We start from the raw sequence: 13117 nt of genomic DNA on the forward strand, positions 1-13117 counted from the left end.
TCGCGACCCACAGGTGGAGAACCGCTGCTCTACTGGAGCGGCTGACCCAGGACAGGCACTGCCTATCTGAACACATGTGATTCCCTAACGTCGCCTCCAGAGCAGGGTCTCCTCATCCGGAAGCTCTAGAGAACAATCCAAAACAGACAGGCATCCTAACCTTCAGGGCTGCTCTCGGGCTGCGTCTCCGGGGCTGCTTGTTTCAAGGCAGGACTTTTCTTTCTCAGCATTTCCAAGCCTTCTAAAGCTGTACTGTGTTCAGACAGTGACTTTAAGACGGAAATACTGTTTACGAATCCAGAGAGTTCTGGAGAATTCCTAGGACGATTCCAGGACTGTCTGCTTGCTCCAGCAGCATCTACTTCAACACGGTCATGGGAGAAACTCGGAATCCCGCCCAAATCTTCAGAGTCAGCAATAGGTGCTCCTGTGTCTCTGGAAACAGGATGCTTTCCTCCCGGAGGGTAAAACGAAGAACTGGAAACTTGGGGGGTTGATTTATCAAGAGCAATACATTCGTCAAAGTGACTCTGACTGGCATCTAATCGTTGGTGACTGTCGTCGCTGCCAGAGGTTGACGGTGAAACCTGTTCGTCATTTGTATCTAAGTCACATCCCATAAAAAAAGGCCGAGGTGGCGTCTGTTCTGAAGATAGGTTGCTTTCAGGAGTCTGATTAGTGTCTATGTCTAAAAAACGAGGACTATATAAATTTGAATTTATGCCTTTAGATTTATCCGGGAGTGAAGCAAAATCACAGTCACGTCTGACTTTGTGGGTCGGGCTATTGGCAGCTTCCTTACCTGCATCCACATCATCGGTCCACCCCGCAGTGCAGGCGCTGCACCCCGCGGCTTCATCCCCAGGCGGTGCAGCTGTCCCACAAAGCTGTGGCGGCAGGGTCTCTGGGGGAGGAAACGGCTCTATAGGTTTACCCCCAATAGGCGTTAAGAGAGGCAAGGGTGCACCGCCACCCTCCTCACAGGGCACACCCTCACATCGCCTCTGAACCCCTGAACTGCAGGCATCAGCCAAGGCCTCCCTCTCCCAATCCTCTGGGTCCTGGGACATTTTGTTGCTTTCCTGGGGTTCCTCTTCCGTGTCACTGGTTTCAAAATTGTACAGATTAAAATTTACCTCCAAAACTGGCTGTGTCACATGACTCACGGGTCCATGAATGCTAAGACTTTCACTGTCAGTATTCGTCCTAGAAAACATGTCAGTGATGGCTTCAGAGGTCTGAGAGTTGTCACTCAGTGAAGATTCAAACTGCAGACGCTCAGATGCCGGCAGGTGAGACACTGCTTGTTTATACGCCCTTTCCGGCGTCCCACAGGTATCTGTCTCCTGAGCATTTTCTGTAGGAACGGATCCTCTTACGCACCCCTGGTCATTCTGGTTAACAGGCATTGGAATAGTTCCTTGCATGTCAGACCCTGACACTAAGCCATCCTTTCCCAAATCGCCACAGGTAACGGATAAGCTTTCACCGAATGAAGGAATTTCTAATTTTACTTCCCGATCCCAGGATGAATCAGCATTGTCTACCAGCTTGTCTCCATTAAACTTTTCCACATTTTCAGCACCCGTTTCGAATAACTGGATCCTTCTTTGTTCCAAAAAGTCTCTCAGATTTAACCTGAGGTCATCTCCCTGGGCCTGGGGCTCCCTTTCCAGCTCATCGCCAGCTGCAGCAGAAGAACGAGCAGGCGAAGGCTGTGTGGTTACGTGCGCAGCCCACCGGCTGTCCCTGCTCGCGGAGCTTTCTGGTGGCCGCCGGCACTGTAAGCTCCCTGTTCTCCCCGCAGCACACGCTCCCTGTTCGACGGAGCACTTCGGTTCAGTGGGAATGTGTAAGCTTCCTTGTGGTTGTGCTCGAGGGACATGGGCTGACATCTCAGCGTCCACTTCCTCAGACACACCGGCTGGCGTGGACTTCAGAAGAGCTAGGATCTGTGCTTTGCTCCTGATGTTTTGTGTGACTCCTAAACAGCGAGGTGCCCAGCGATGTCCTTCCGTGGGCTCGTCAGGCAGGAAAGAAACGGCGGCCTTGACGGCAGAACTGGCAGGAGAGCAAAGATGGCCCTCCTCCCTCAGCCTCTCGGGGTTACTCCTGGAGGAGGGGGCAGAGCCGACGGGAAAGCCCGGCGGGCCACCCCTCCCGTCCTTGCGGACGACGATGTTCCTGAGGTCTGCTGGCACGCTGCTGACTTCTTTCCTGCCAGCAGCAGCAAACAGAGGAGGGGTGCTCGGGAACGGAGCGAGGAGAGCAGGGCCAGGGGCTGCAGCCTCAGGTGACGCGGCTGACTCGCCATTTTCCATAACCATTTTCTTTGGCACTTGCCGTGGTCCTTGAAAACCCTAAAAATAATAAGACAATTACTAGCTGTTCTATTGCCTATAAAGAAAATGTGAAATGTACTGGCTGGGAAAGAAAGAAGGAAAGAAAAAGGAATGTGTATGTTTTGTAAGGTAAAGTAATAATTAATATATAAAATTCACAAAGTTGAAATGTAAACTCATTTTTATTAAGATTTTTCCTAATTAGGGTTTACTTTCTACCTAAGCATATACTATAAAGTACCATATTAATGAGATTAAAACAACTTCAAAATTCACGGCTTCTTGAAATGAAACACAGGTATATATTGATTCATTATTCTCACAGAGACACTTACAGGAAATCTCCTCTTCAAACCAGCAGGCTGACACCCGAGGGACCGGCCGCAGGGCATGGCCCGCGGTGGACGGGACCCTCGTGCGTCCTGAATGTCCTCCTGGCTGACAGCTGTGCTTCCAGCAGCTCTGGCCTCCTCCACTGTGATTAAGTACCGCTCACTTTCTAAGCTGTCTCCAGGTTTTACCTAGATGTTAAAGAATGGAAGTCAAAATCACACACACCCAGCTACTGGATGGCCTATGTGTTCTTGTAAGCTGATAGCACTAGTAACACACAATGGTTATTCAACAGTTATTGAGTGAATCAATCAATAACAAATTCTTTATATATTATCATGTACTAGTTAAGTACCAACATACACAAAAAAGAATACTACAATAAAAGTTTCACTAATTCATTTACTCAACAAACATATTGGGGACCTAGGTGAGGTCCTTTGTTATTTGCTGGGGATTCAGACAGAAGCAAGAACCTCTTTTAGAATCCATACAACTAAATGTAATTTTTAAAAATTAGAGCTACTAAATGTCAATTATATATCTTTAAATATCACAAATTAAATACTGTTATAAATTAGTAGTTGCTTAAACAATTGTATTCCAAAAAAGCATCTTAACCAGCAAAGTATAGCGCTTGCCACCATCTCGGACTGCAGCATAAAAAAAATCAACCTAGTTGATACAAATCTGTGTATTATCACAGAGAATGTGCTTAATTAGTTAAATTATTCTAAATGAAATAATAACAGTTACCACCAATGAATCACCTATTAAAATAGTGCTTTTAGACGCGCTTTTGATAAATATAGAAATACCACAAGCACTACTAGTGTCGTGTAAAAGTAGATTTAATACCATGGCCCAAACCAGCACAATGACAAGATGCATCCTGACCCTTCAGTCACTACACTAACGGCTGGGCATCGTCCCGGGGCGCAGCCCCGCCCAGCCCAGCGTCTGCCCAGCCTGGGTGTCACAGCAGTCAGACGCACGGCTGAGCCGCAGGCCTGTCTGAAAGCGGGAAATGACCCGGAAAGCACAACCCGTTATCCTTACTCATTACACTAAAAATGCCTTTAGTTCCCCTCCCTTCTCCTCCAACAGGGAAAACACAGGAACAATGCATGAGACAAGATTTTAAGTAGGAATAATTCCACAAAACAGTTCCCACTGTGGTTCTCTGCCTACCAAAACCACATAATAGAGCCGGACTAGAGTCACGCCTGGGCCCACCCCAGCCCCTCCACGGCCACGCAAATGTGGGCAAGCTACCTAAGCTTCAGTGCGGCACGCCTAACCCGCAACCACAGGGCTACATAAACATCAAATCAGACAACATCTAAAAGCTTTTAGCACAGAATCTGGCTAATAATAAATGCTCAGGAAACACTCGCTGTAATTATTAGTATTAGTGTCTTGACTATACTTTTTAACACTCGTAAAAAAATACTTAAAGAGCCCTAACCGGTTTGGCTCAGTGGATAGAGCGTCGGCCTGCGGACTGAAAGGTCCCAGGTTCGATTCCGGTCAAGGGCATGTGCCTTGGTTGCGGGCACATCCCCAGTAGGGGGTGTGCAGGAGGCAGCTAGTCAATGTTTCTCTCTCATCAATGTTTCTAACTCTATCCCTCTCCCTTCCTCTCTGTAAAAAAGTCAATAAAATATATTTTAAAAAAAATTCTTAAAGAGATACCGTAAAACAATACTTAAAAATGCGGTAGACACCCCCTGGCCAGGCAGCTCAGGCGGTTAGAGATTGTCCTGATCCACCACGGCTTCGGGGCGATCCCCCGTCAGGGCACATGCAACAATCAACCAAAGAATGCATGAATGGTGGAACAACAGACCAACGTCCTCTCTCCCTCGCTCACTCCTTCCTCTCTAAAATCAACAAGTAAAAATTAAAAAAAAAAAAAGACAGACACATTAAAATACCTCAAGGCGCGTCAGAAATAAACTCTCCAAGCGTTCTCCTTTGTCATCATATAGAATCGCCTATATTAAAACAAAATAAATGTTAAAATGGGGCACAACATAATTCTGCTTTTCTTAAACATCTTCAATAGAAAATCTAAGACTGTTCTGTAAGTAAACCATGTAAGGAAAGGATCGCCCAGCCAGTGTGGCTCAGTGGTTGTCGACATGTGACCCAGGTCACCGTTCGATTGCCGGTCAGGGCACAGGCCCGGGTTGTGGGCTCCCACCCATGTGGGGCGTGCGGGAAGCAGCAGGAAAGGACCACCCACTTTGTTAACGTGGATGATGAGGTGTGTCTGTCTCCAATGTCACTCACTCTGTGAAGAGAGCTTCGAAGGCACATGAGAAACTAAAGTTAGTCCCCGCCCTGATCTTGGGGTGGAGCTGGGCAGCACCCAGACGGGGCGTGTGAAGACTGCTGCGGTCGGGGGGATCAGGGCGAGGACAGGGCGTGCAGGACGTCACTGTGCGTGAGGTCCTCACAGAACTTGGGCACGGGGACAGGGGACTAGGGAGCCGGGAGATTGCTCCTGTGTCTCTGTAGCCACTCGCAGCAGTCCCTCCACTAGCCCTTCCAGTATCGCCGTTCCCATCACTTGGGGAGTTTGGCAGTTCCTTAACAATTAAACGCAGAGGGACCCACACCCAGCAATTCCACGCCTGGGCAGTAGAGAAACGAAAAACATGTTTTCAAAAGCTTGCACACAGATGTTCACACCACATTATTCCTAACAGCCAGACAGAGGAAACAACTCAGATGTCTGTCAGCTGATGAGGGGATAAGGAAAGTGTGGGAAACCCACACAACAGAACATTACTCAGCAAGAAAGAGGAATAAAGCACTGATACACAGTCAACACGGATGGACACTGAAGCATGACATCACAAGAAGCTGGCAGAGGCCCACAGGGGCTGGGACGGCAGTCACGTGACAGGCGGAACAGGCACAGCTCCTGACAGCGAGCAGGTCAGTGGCTGCTGAGGGCTGGGTCACATACCGAGTGGTGACTCCTCATGGCTATGGGATTTGGGGGGGGTGGGGGGGTGACAAAAATGCCCTAAAGTTATATCCTGGTGATTGCAAAGCTCTGTGAATATACTAAGACCCACTGAACTGTGTACTCTAAATGGGTGAATTGAAAGTGTGTGGCCCGGCCAGTGCGGCTCAATGGTTGTCAACCTATGAACCAGGAGGTCACAGTTTGACTCCCGGTCGGGGCACATGCCCAGGTTGTGGGCTCGATCCCTAGTGTGGGGCGTGCAGGAGGCAGCCGGTCAATGATCCTCTCTCATTCTTTCTATCTCGCTCTCTACCTCTCCTTCTGTTCTGAAATCAATAATTTTTTTTAAAAAAGTGTGTGAATTGTATGTCAGTAAAGCTGTTAAAAAACGGGTGTCTCCAAGGGCTCTCTCCTCTCCCCTTTACGGCCTGCGCCCCGCCCTGAACATCATCTCCCACACAGATCACACGGTGTCACGGCTCTGCTCAACCCTTCCCCGGTCGCCACAGCCCCACAGAATGAGAGCAGCAGTCCTCAGCGACCGGGAAGGCCCCAGAGGCCCTTCTGTGTCCACCTCACCCTTGCTCCCCTCCTCCCGGTGGTCTGCCTAACCCCCTGGACATGCTGGTCCGTCTCTTCCATGTGACTGCCGCGAAGCCAGGGGTTTAACTTTGCTCCCTGCGGCATCCCTCAGAACAGCGTGTGACTCAGAACAGAAGCTCAAAAACTGTGGAATAAATGAACCCATGAATCCACTCCAGGAGCTGCAAGCAGCACCCAAAAGCTACGCACTCCCTTCAGCGGCCCGGACGCTCCTGAGTCCGGGTCCCCACGCCGGTCACCTGACTGTCTCCACGACCTGAAACTCGGTGCGTTCAGACGGAGCCCAGCCTCCGAGTTCCCTCCGAGCTGGCGTTCTTTCTGGAGATGCCCTGACGAGCACGTCAATCGTACGGAGACCGGAAGCTGATTTTGGAGCCTCCTTGCCTTCCGTATCGAGACCTTAAGATTCTATGCCCTTTTCCTAACGTCTCACTGGTCACCCCTCACTTAGTCAGACCCCATCACTCTGTGTCCATATTACTGCTGTCCCTTCACTACAACTGTCTCCCTAAGTCCGATCTGGCTTGCATCCTTCAGAGCTTAAAGGTTCTGTCTGACACTGCTGCCAAAATAACTTCCTGACATGGAGCAGGGCTGTCCCTCTTCTGCTCCTCGAGCCGCGCTCTCCGTCCATCACCACGTGGCTGCTGCCACTGCCCCACACGGGCCTCACCCAGCCACAGCCGGTGCCGGTAGCCCTCGCCTCGCCTACCGTTCTCTACCCCGTGCTGCAGCTCCGGCCCATCTACGGCCCCTCTCCCCACAACCTACCAATGTTGTGTCCAAAGCAAACGCTTCATCGGGAAAGACTCCTAAACCAGAGTGAGAGTTTGATGTCCGTCCTTCGTTATCAGAGCCCTGAACATGCACCTGTACAGAGTATGACCCTCATGCTTAGACAAAAGCCCCTCTCGACAGAAACTGCAGCAACAGTCACCCTCCGACGCCTGACAGAGACGCCTGCTGACAGCGGGCCAGGTGGCGTGCCAGAGGTCTACATGTTCCTCGTTTAACCCTCGGGACAAGGTCACAGTGTCACTGCCCCCATTCAGAAAGACACTAGAGGCTCGGAGGCTAAATACCCTGCCCAGGTTACACGCCCACCAGGCGGAGAGCCGGCCGCCAGCGAGGCCTGCCTGGCAGGACAGCTCTTCACGCCGACTCCACGGCTGACCTCACTGTCCCCACCGCCCCCCAGCAATGCTTGTTGGGTGATGACGCCATTAATGGAGACGGTAAGATCTGGACAGATGGAGAAAAGCATTACGAGCGCAAGAGAAGCAGGGAAGCAGTGGCCGAGGAGACACTGAGATCGGGACCTTTCCTGGGCCAGAGAATCTCTGGTGCTACCTCGCATTCATCTTGTTTTCCTATCACGTTCCAGTGTGAGGTGTACAATGCACACAATAAACACATGACAGCTGAAGATAAAGTGGACACCACTAGCCTGACCTTAGTTTTATGATTTTGTATCACAAGAAGACATGATGGATATTCAGAATCCAATCAGATGCCTTCTCTATATACAAAAGGCTAAGTGACCGACCGTCCGGTACATATGACACGCACTGGCAATTTAAAAATAAACGCTGACTCGCGCATGTGTGATACGTGAAAGCTCTCGCTGGCGCCCATCGCACGCATGTGCTCCGATCTGTCATTGTCGGTCGTGAATTTGGTTGACACTTCTATTATAGAGAAAGGGCAGATAGTGATATTAAAATATTTCTTCTAATTAATTTCCTTTCAATGTACACGAATCTGTGCACCGGGCCACTAGTTTTAACATAAGACTAAATCTGTAGGATTTTGAAGACTTGACCCTAACCAAATAGGAATACAAAGAAAAAAAGTACACAGAATAGCATCAAACAGTGAATGAATTTATTAGTTTAAGATAAATGAATAAAAAAATGTAGGCGGGGGAAGGCTAAACATTCATCTATTTAAATGAGAAGAATTAACCAATGTTACCCCAATAAGTTCAATTAAGAAAAGGACAATAACATGACTTGGACGTGGAGATGTCCACTATGGGACCGGCCCTCTCCACTGGGCATGGCCTCGTGCAGACTGCAGCTCCTGAAGCTAAACGCAGCTTCGGTTCTGCCCTGGACGCTTTGCACTTACTCTGTTTCCTAGGTGAGCGATCTTCAAAGTTCCATCTTGCCACACTTTTGACTTCTTCGCCTTTTGATGAGTATACAGTACCTATTTCCAAAAGCACAAAGTGAAGAAATGGTTTCTATGTATGTATGTACTTTATACCCTTCTACCAAAAAATATACTTAGGACATCTTTTACCAATATAAAAGCACAGATAGCATAACAATAACAAAATAAACCCACTTAAGAAAAAAGAAACTAGGCAGCAAAAGGCAAGGGGGTGGAGAAAGGAGAAGTAAATTCTAAATGAAAACTGAAGTTAACTGGTAACAAACGTAATTTTGAGCTTCTTGTCATCAGCGGGAACGGGAAATGTGCTGGTTACGCAGCACGCATGATCTGTGCAGAGCCGCCTGGAGGTCCCCAGACTTCCCAGGGGTCTGTGAGGTCAGGACTATCTTCATGAAGCTACTTGCCTCCTCCCTCTCATTCCTTCCGGGAAGCACAGTGGAGTTAAGTGCAGGTTATTTATGTGCAACAGTGTAAGATTCAATTTCCGACTGCATGCAGCAGAGCTGAGAATTAAATCCAATGTTAAAGGGACATGCAAAATATGTACATCAATGCTACTCTTGTCAATGTTTCTTTGTTATTGTTTTTGGAAAATGTAGCTATTTTCTTTAAAAATGTAATTTACGGCCGGAACTGGTTTGGCTCAGTGGATAGAGCGTCGGCCTGCAGACTGAAGGGTCCCAGGTTCGATTCCGGTCAAGGGCATGTACCTGGGTTGCGGGCACATCCCCGGTGGGAGATGTGCAGGAGGCAGCTGATCGATGTTTCTAACTCTCTGTCTCTCTCCCTTCTTCTCTGTAAAAAATCAATAAAATATTTTTTAAAAAATGCAATTTACGTTAAATGTAATGAGTTTATTATTTTTAGTAAGTACGTATTTTTAAAATTTTGTTATAATTTCTAATATGAAAGACATCACTATAAGCCCCATAATCAAAAATTCTTAGGGTCCTCAATAGTTTTCAAGAGTAGGAAAGAATCCTGAGACCAAACAATGTAAGACCACGGATGAACCTAAAAGAGGCACGTCCGTTCTTCAAGAGAGAGACTGTTCCCTGGTCCCAAGCTCCCTGAGATTTTGTTCCAAAGGACTTTGTATAACAATGTGAACAGGCGACAAGAGACAGGGCTGCCAGTTAAAATCCAGGGCAACGCTTGAGACAGAGACAGACATGCTCATACTAAAAACTTTCACTGTTTATCTAAAATCCAAATGTAACGGAATGTCCTGCTTTTAGGTTTGGGGTTTTGGGGGGGTTTGTTTGTTTTGGGGTTTGTTTGTTTTTTCTCAATCTGGCAACTCTAGCAACATCTGTAAAATGTGGAAGAAAAACAAAGACTTACAATAAATTCTTGGCTTCCCATGGTTTCTTCTGAAGTTATAAACCAGTCAGGTCCAGAAATAATCAGTGGTTATTCAACCATTTAGAACACCTAAATTGAAAAACGACAAAGAATATTCAACCCTGACGAAATGAATAAGTAACAAATACAATCTTCTCACAAACTCTCGCCCCGAGAGAGGAATCGGAGCTCTACGACGCTGTAACTACCAAGGGGAACAGGTGCGGCCAAGTTACCCGGCACGGAGACCCGGTCAGTGACGCCGCCGTGGGAAAGGGAGGTGTCGGGTAAGAGGAAGGAAGCAGGATCTGTGATGATTAGCAGTCGGCACCAGCTCTCCCAGCGCCGCACCATCCACCAGAAATGATGCCTGCCCCCAGGCTGGGTCCCCGCTGGAAGGAGCTTGGATTCTTGGTTTCTGAATTGCTATGGTCACAAGAGGGCCCCCTTGTTTTTCACATTTTTCCTTTTACATCGTACAGTCGGATCTACATAATTCCTCTGCAAGGAAAAGATCTTTTCAATGTCGTGGCAACGGGTTCTATAATTATCCCAGGCCACTGGATAAAGCTGTTATTGCGGGCAAATTTGGAAATCTAAAGCCATTGCTGGCGAAGAAGTGAACAGAGACGATAAAATAAAATTATATGTCCCCTAAAGCCTTGGCTGCAAGCCATGACCCCTGGGCCAACAGCATCGGCTGGAAACTAGTCCGAAATTAAAATCCTTGGTTCCACCCGGACTTACGACACAGGAGGGTGGGGTCAGGGCCCCCGCAGTCTTTCGAGGAGCCCTGGGGGGGTGGGGGGGGCGAGTGATGCTGGAGTCTGAGCACCGCCGGAGAAGCCCTGGGAGGGCTCAGTAAGGCTGCGATCGGCGATTCTGGGTTCCATTTCTCGGTCACACGTGTACAACAGACCGCCGGCATATTACTTATACATTAGATACATTTACTTAGCTCTTCCCAGGTGCCAGACTCAAATGCACAAAACACCATCCCTAACCTCAAGAAATGCTCAGTGCCGTGGAGTGATGAGCAGTAATTACAATAAAATGTAACAGGAACAGCCCAGCCAGCACGGCTCCTGGTCAGGCTCGAGCCCGGGTTGCAGGCTAGATCCCCACTGCGGGGCGTGCAGGCGGCAGCCGATGAATGATTCTCCCCTCCTCACTGATGTCTCTCTCTCTCTCTCTCCCTTCCTGTCTGACATCAATAAAAATGCAAATATTTCTTTAATGTGACAGGAGGGCAACCCTCTTGGGCCCCCTCCCTGCTGCAGGGAGCTTTTCTGTAATAAAACTGCTTTTGTTTAAAAAAAAAAAAAAAAATTAGCCCTCGCCCGTGTGGATCCATGGATAGAGCGTCGGCCTGCGGAGTGGGAGGTCCCAGGTTCATGCCGACCAAGGGCATGTGCTGGGTTGCGGGCTCCATCCCCACTAGGGAGCCAATCAATGATTCTCTCTCATCATTGGTGTTTCTATCTCTCCTTCTCCCTTCCTCTCTGAAATCATTAAATATATTTTTTTTAAAAAAATTTTTTAAGTGGCCCTGGCCGGTGTGGCTCCGTGGCTAGAGCGTCGGCCCGGAAGGGTCCCGGGTTCGATTCCGGACCAAGGGCACTGGGCCGGGGCTGCGGGCTCAGTCCCCACTGCGGGGCGTGCAGGAGGCAGCCGACGCATGGTTCTCATCACTGATCTTTCCCTCTCTCCCTCTCTGAAATAAATAAAAACGTATTTAAAGATAAATAAACACATCAATGCGACAGGGATGAGCGCAGGGGCCAGCGCGCCAAACAAGGCTCCTGGAACGCGCGGCCGAGCTGCAGGCAGCACCCCCAGCGGCCAGGGCGGGTGCGGGCGGGGCCTCCGAACAGGAACCCACCGCACAGGCCCGCGAGGCCCGCGGGCGGGATGGGGTGCGGGGACTCCCCTCCCGGGGCAGCGTCGGGGTCCAGGGTGAGACGGGCGGCGAGAGGAGGCTGTGAAAGCGAGGAATGGCGGCAGGGCTCGAGCGGCCGCACTTCCCCTCGAGGACGGCAGGCGGCGCCCCAGGGCTTTTCGGCTGGTGGCCGTCCGTCTGACTCAGGGTTCAGGGGTTCACAGCTGCTCGGGGCGGGCGAGCGGGACACACCGGCTCCGCCGCACGGCTCCCGGCACAAACCGCAGGCCTTTGGGAAACGCGACCCCCGCGCCCTGCGCACTACGGGGGGGGGGGGGGGGGGACGCCGGGAGGCCTCCGCAGGCCCCGTCCACCCGCACCTGCTGCCGGGCGATTCCGGGGCGCCCCCTGACAAGAGGTTCCAAAGGGGTGGGGCCCCCACGTTCCCGGGGGACCACACAAGTGAGCGCCATGCACGCCCACGTGGCTGTGCGCTCGGGCCAGGGCGGCCCCTGTTCCCCGACCCATCAACGGCCCACGGAACCCAATGTCCTGTCCTCTCCTGCCAGGGTGGCTCGGGGTCGAACTTCGACCTCTGAACCTGGAGGTCACGGTTGGGTTCCGGTCGGGGCACAGGCGGGGGTTGCGGGCTCCATTCCCACCGGGGGCGTGCAGGAGGCAGCCGATCCGTGACTCTCTCATCACTGATGTTTCTCTCCCTCTCCCTTCCTCTCTGAAACCAATAAGAAATATATTTTTTAAAAACCCAAAAACTACAATTAAAAAAAAAACACCACATCGCCGAAACCGGTTTGGCTCAGTGGATAGAGCGTCGGCCTGCGGACTGAAAGGTCCCAGGTTCGATTCCGGTCAGGGGCATGTGCCTTGGTTGCGGGCACATCCCCAGTGGGGAGAGGTGCAGGAGGCAGCTGGTCGATGTTTCTCTCTCATCGATGTTTCTGGCTCTCTATCTCTCTCCTTTCCTCTCTGTAAAAACTCAATAAAATATATTTAAAAAAAACAAAAAAAAAACAAAAAAAAAACCCACCACATCTCAATAAGGAGAAGCCCCATTTCCTTGGCCGAGACCCTGTGTAACCGGTGACGGTGAAGACGGACCCTCCCACCTCACACATCCGGGGGCTGCAGACCCGGGGCCACCGGCCGCAGGGCGTCCTCGCCGTCCGCTCGGGGGCGGCTCTCTCGTCCCTTCCCCAGGTCAGGGACGCCGCCTCGGCTCCGCGCCCGCAGTCTCGGAAAGCCGGGCACCGCTCGCCTTCCCCAAACGCGACGCAAAACCCGCTTCCAATTCTCCCGCCAAGCGCCGTGACGTCACCACCCCGGGACATCCATAGCGCCGGCCCAGCGCTCCGCTCGCGCGGCCGACTCCGCCCGCCAATCAAACTCCTCATTGGTTGCGTGCCCCGAGGCCCCACCCCGCGAGCCGCACGACGGAGA

At 50.6% G+C, this 13117-nt stretch overlaps 1 protein-coding gene across 1 annotated transcript in view; it reads right to left on the reverse strand.

Annotated features, from left to right (window-relative positions):
* ZGRF1 (zinc finger GRF-type containing 1) overlaps positions 1 to 12987 on the reverse strand; it is a 54369-nt gene extending 41382 nt beyond the window's left edge. The window contains exons 1-6 of the mRNA XM_059695423.1: positions 12787 to 12987; positions 9781 to 9870; positions 8389 to 8469; positions 4613 to 4672; positions 2678 to 2863; positions 161 to 2360 (exon numbers count right to left, since the gene is read on the reverse strand). Of these exons, the coding sequence (XP_059551406.1) occupies positions 161 to 2360; positions 2678 to 2863; positions 4613 to 4672; positions 8389 to 8469; positions 9781 to 9801 (2548 nt within the window). The 5' untranslated portion in view covers positions 9802 to 9870; positions 12787 to 12987. The remainder of the gene's footprint in view (positions 1 to 160; positions 2361 to 2677; positions 2864 to 4612; positions 4673 to 8388; positions 8470 to 9780; positions 9871 to 12786) is intronic.
* Positions 12988 to 13117: the final 130 nt, after the last annotated feature.

This window comes from Myotis daubentonii, chromosome 5 (assembly GCF_963259705.1).
Source record: "Myotis daubentonii chromosome 5, mMyoDau2.1, whole genome shotgun sequence".
In the NCBI taxonomy this organism is placed as follows: Eukaryota; Metazoa; Chordata; class Mammalia; order Chiroptera; family Vespertilionidae; genus Myotis; species Myotis daubentonii.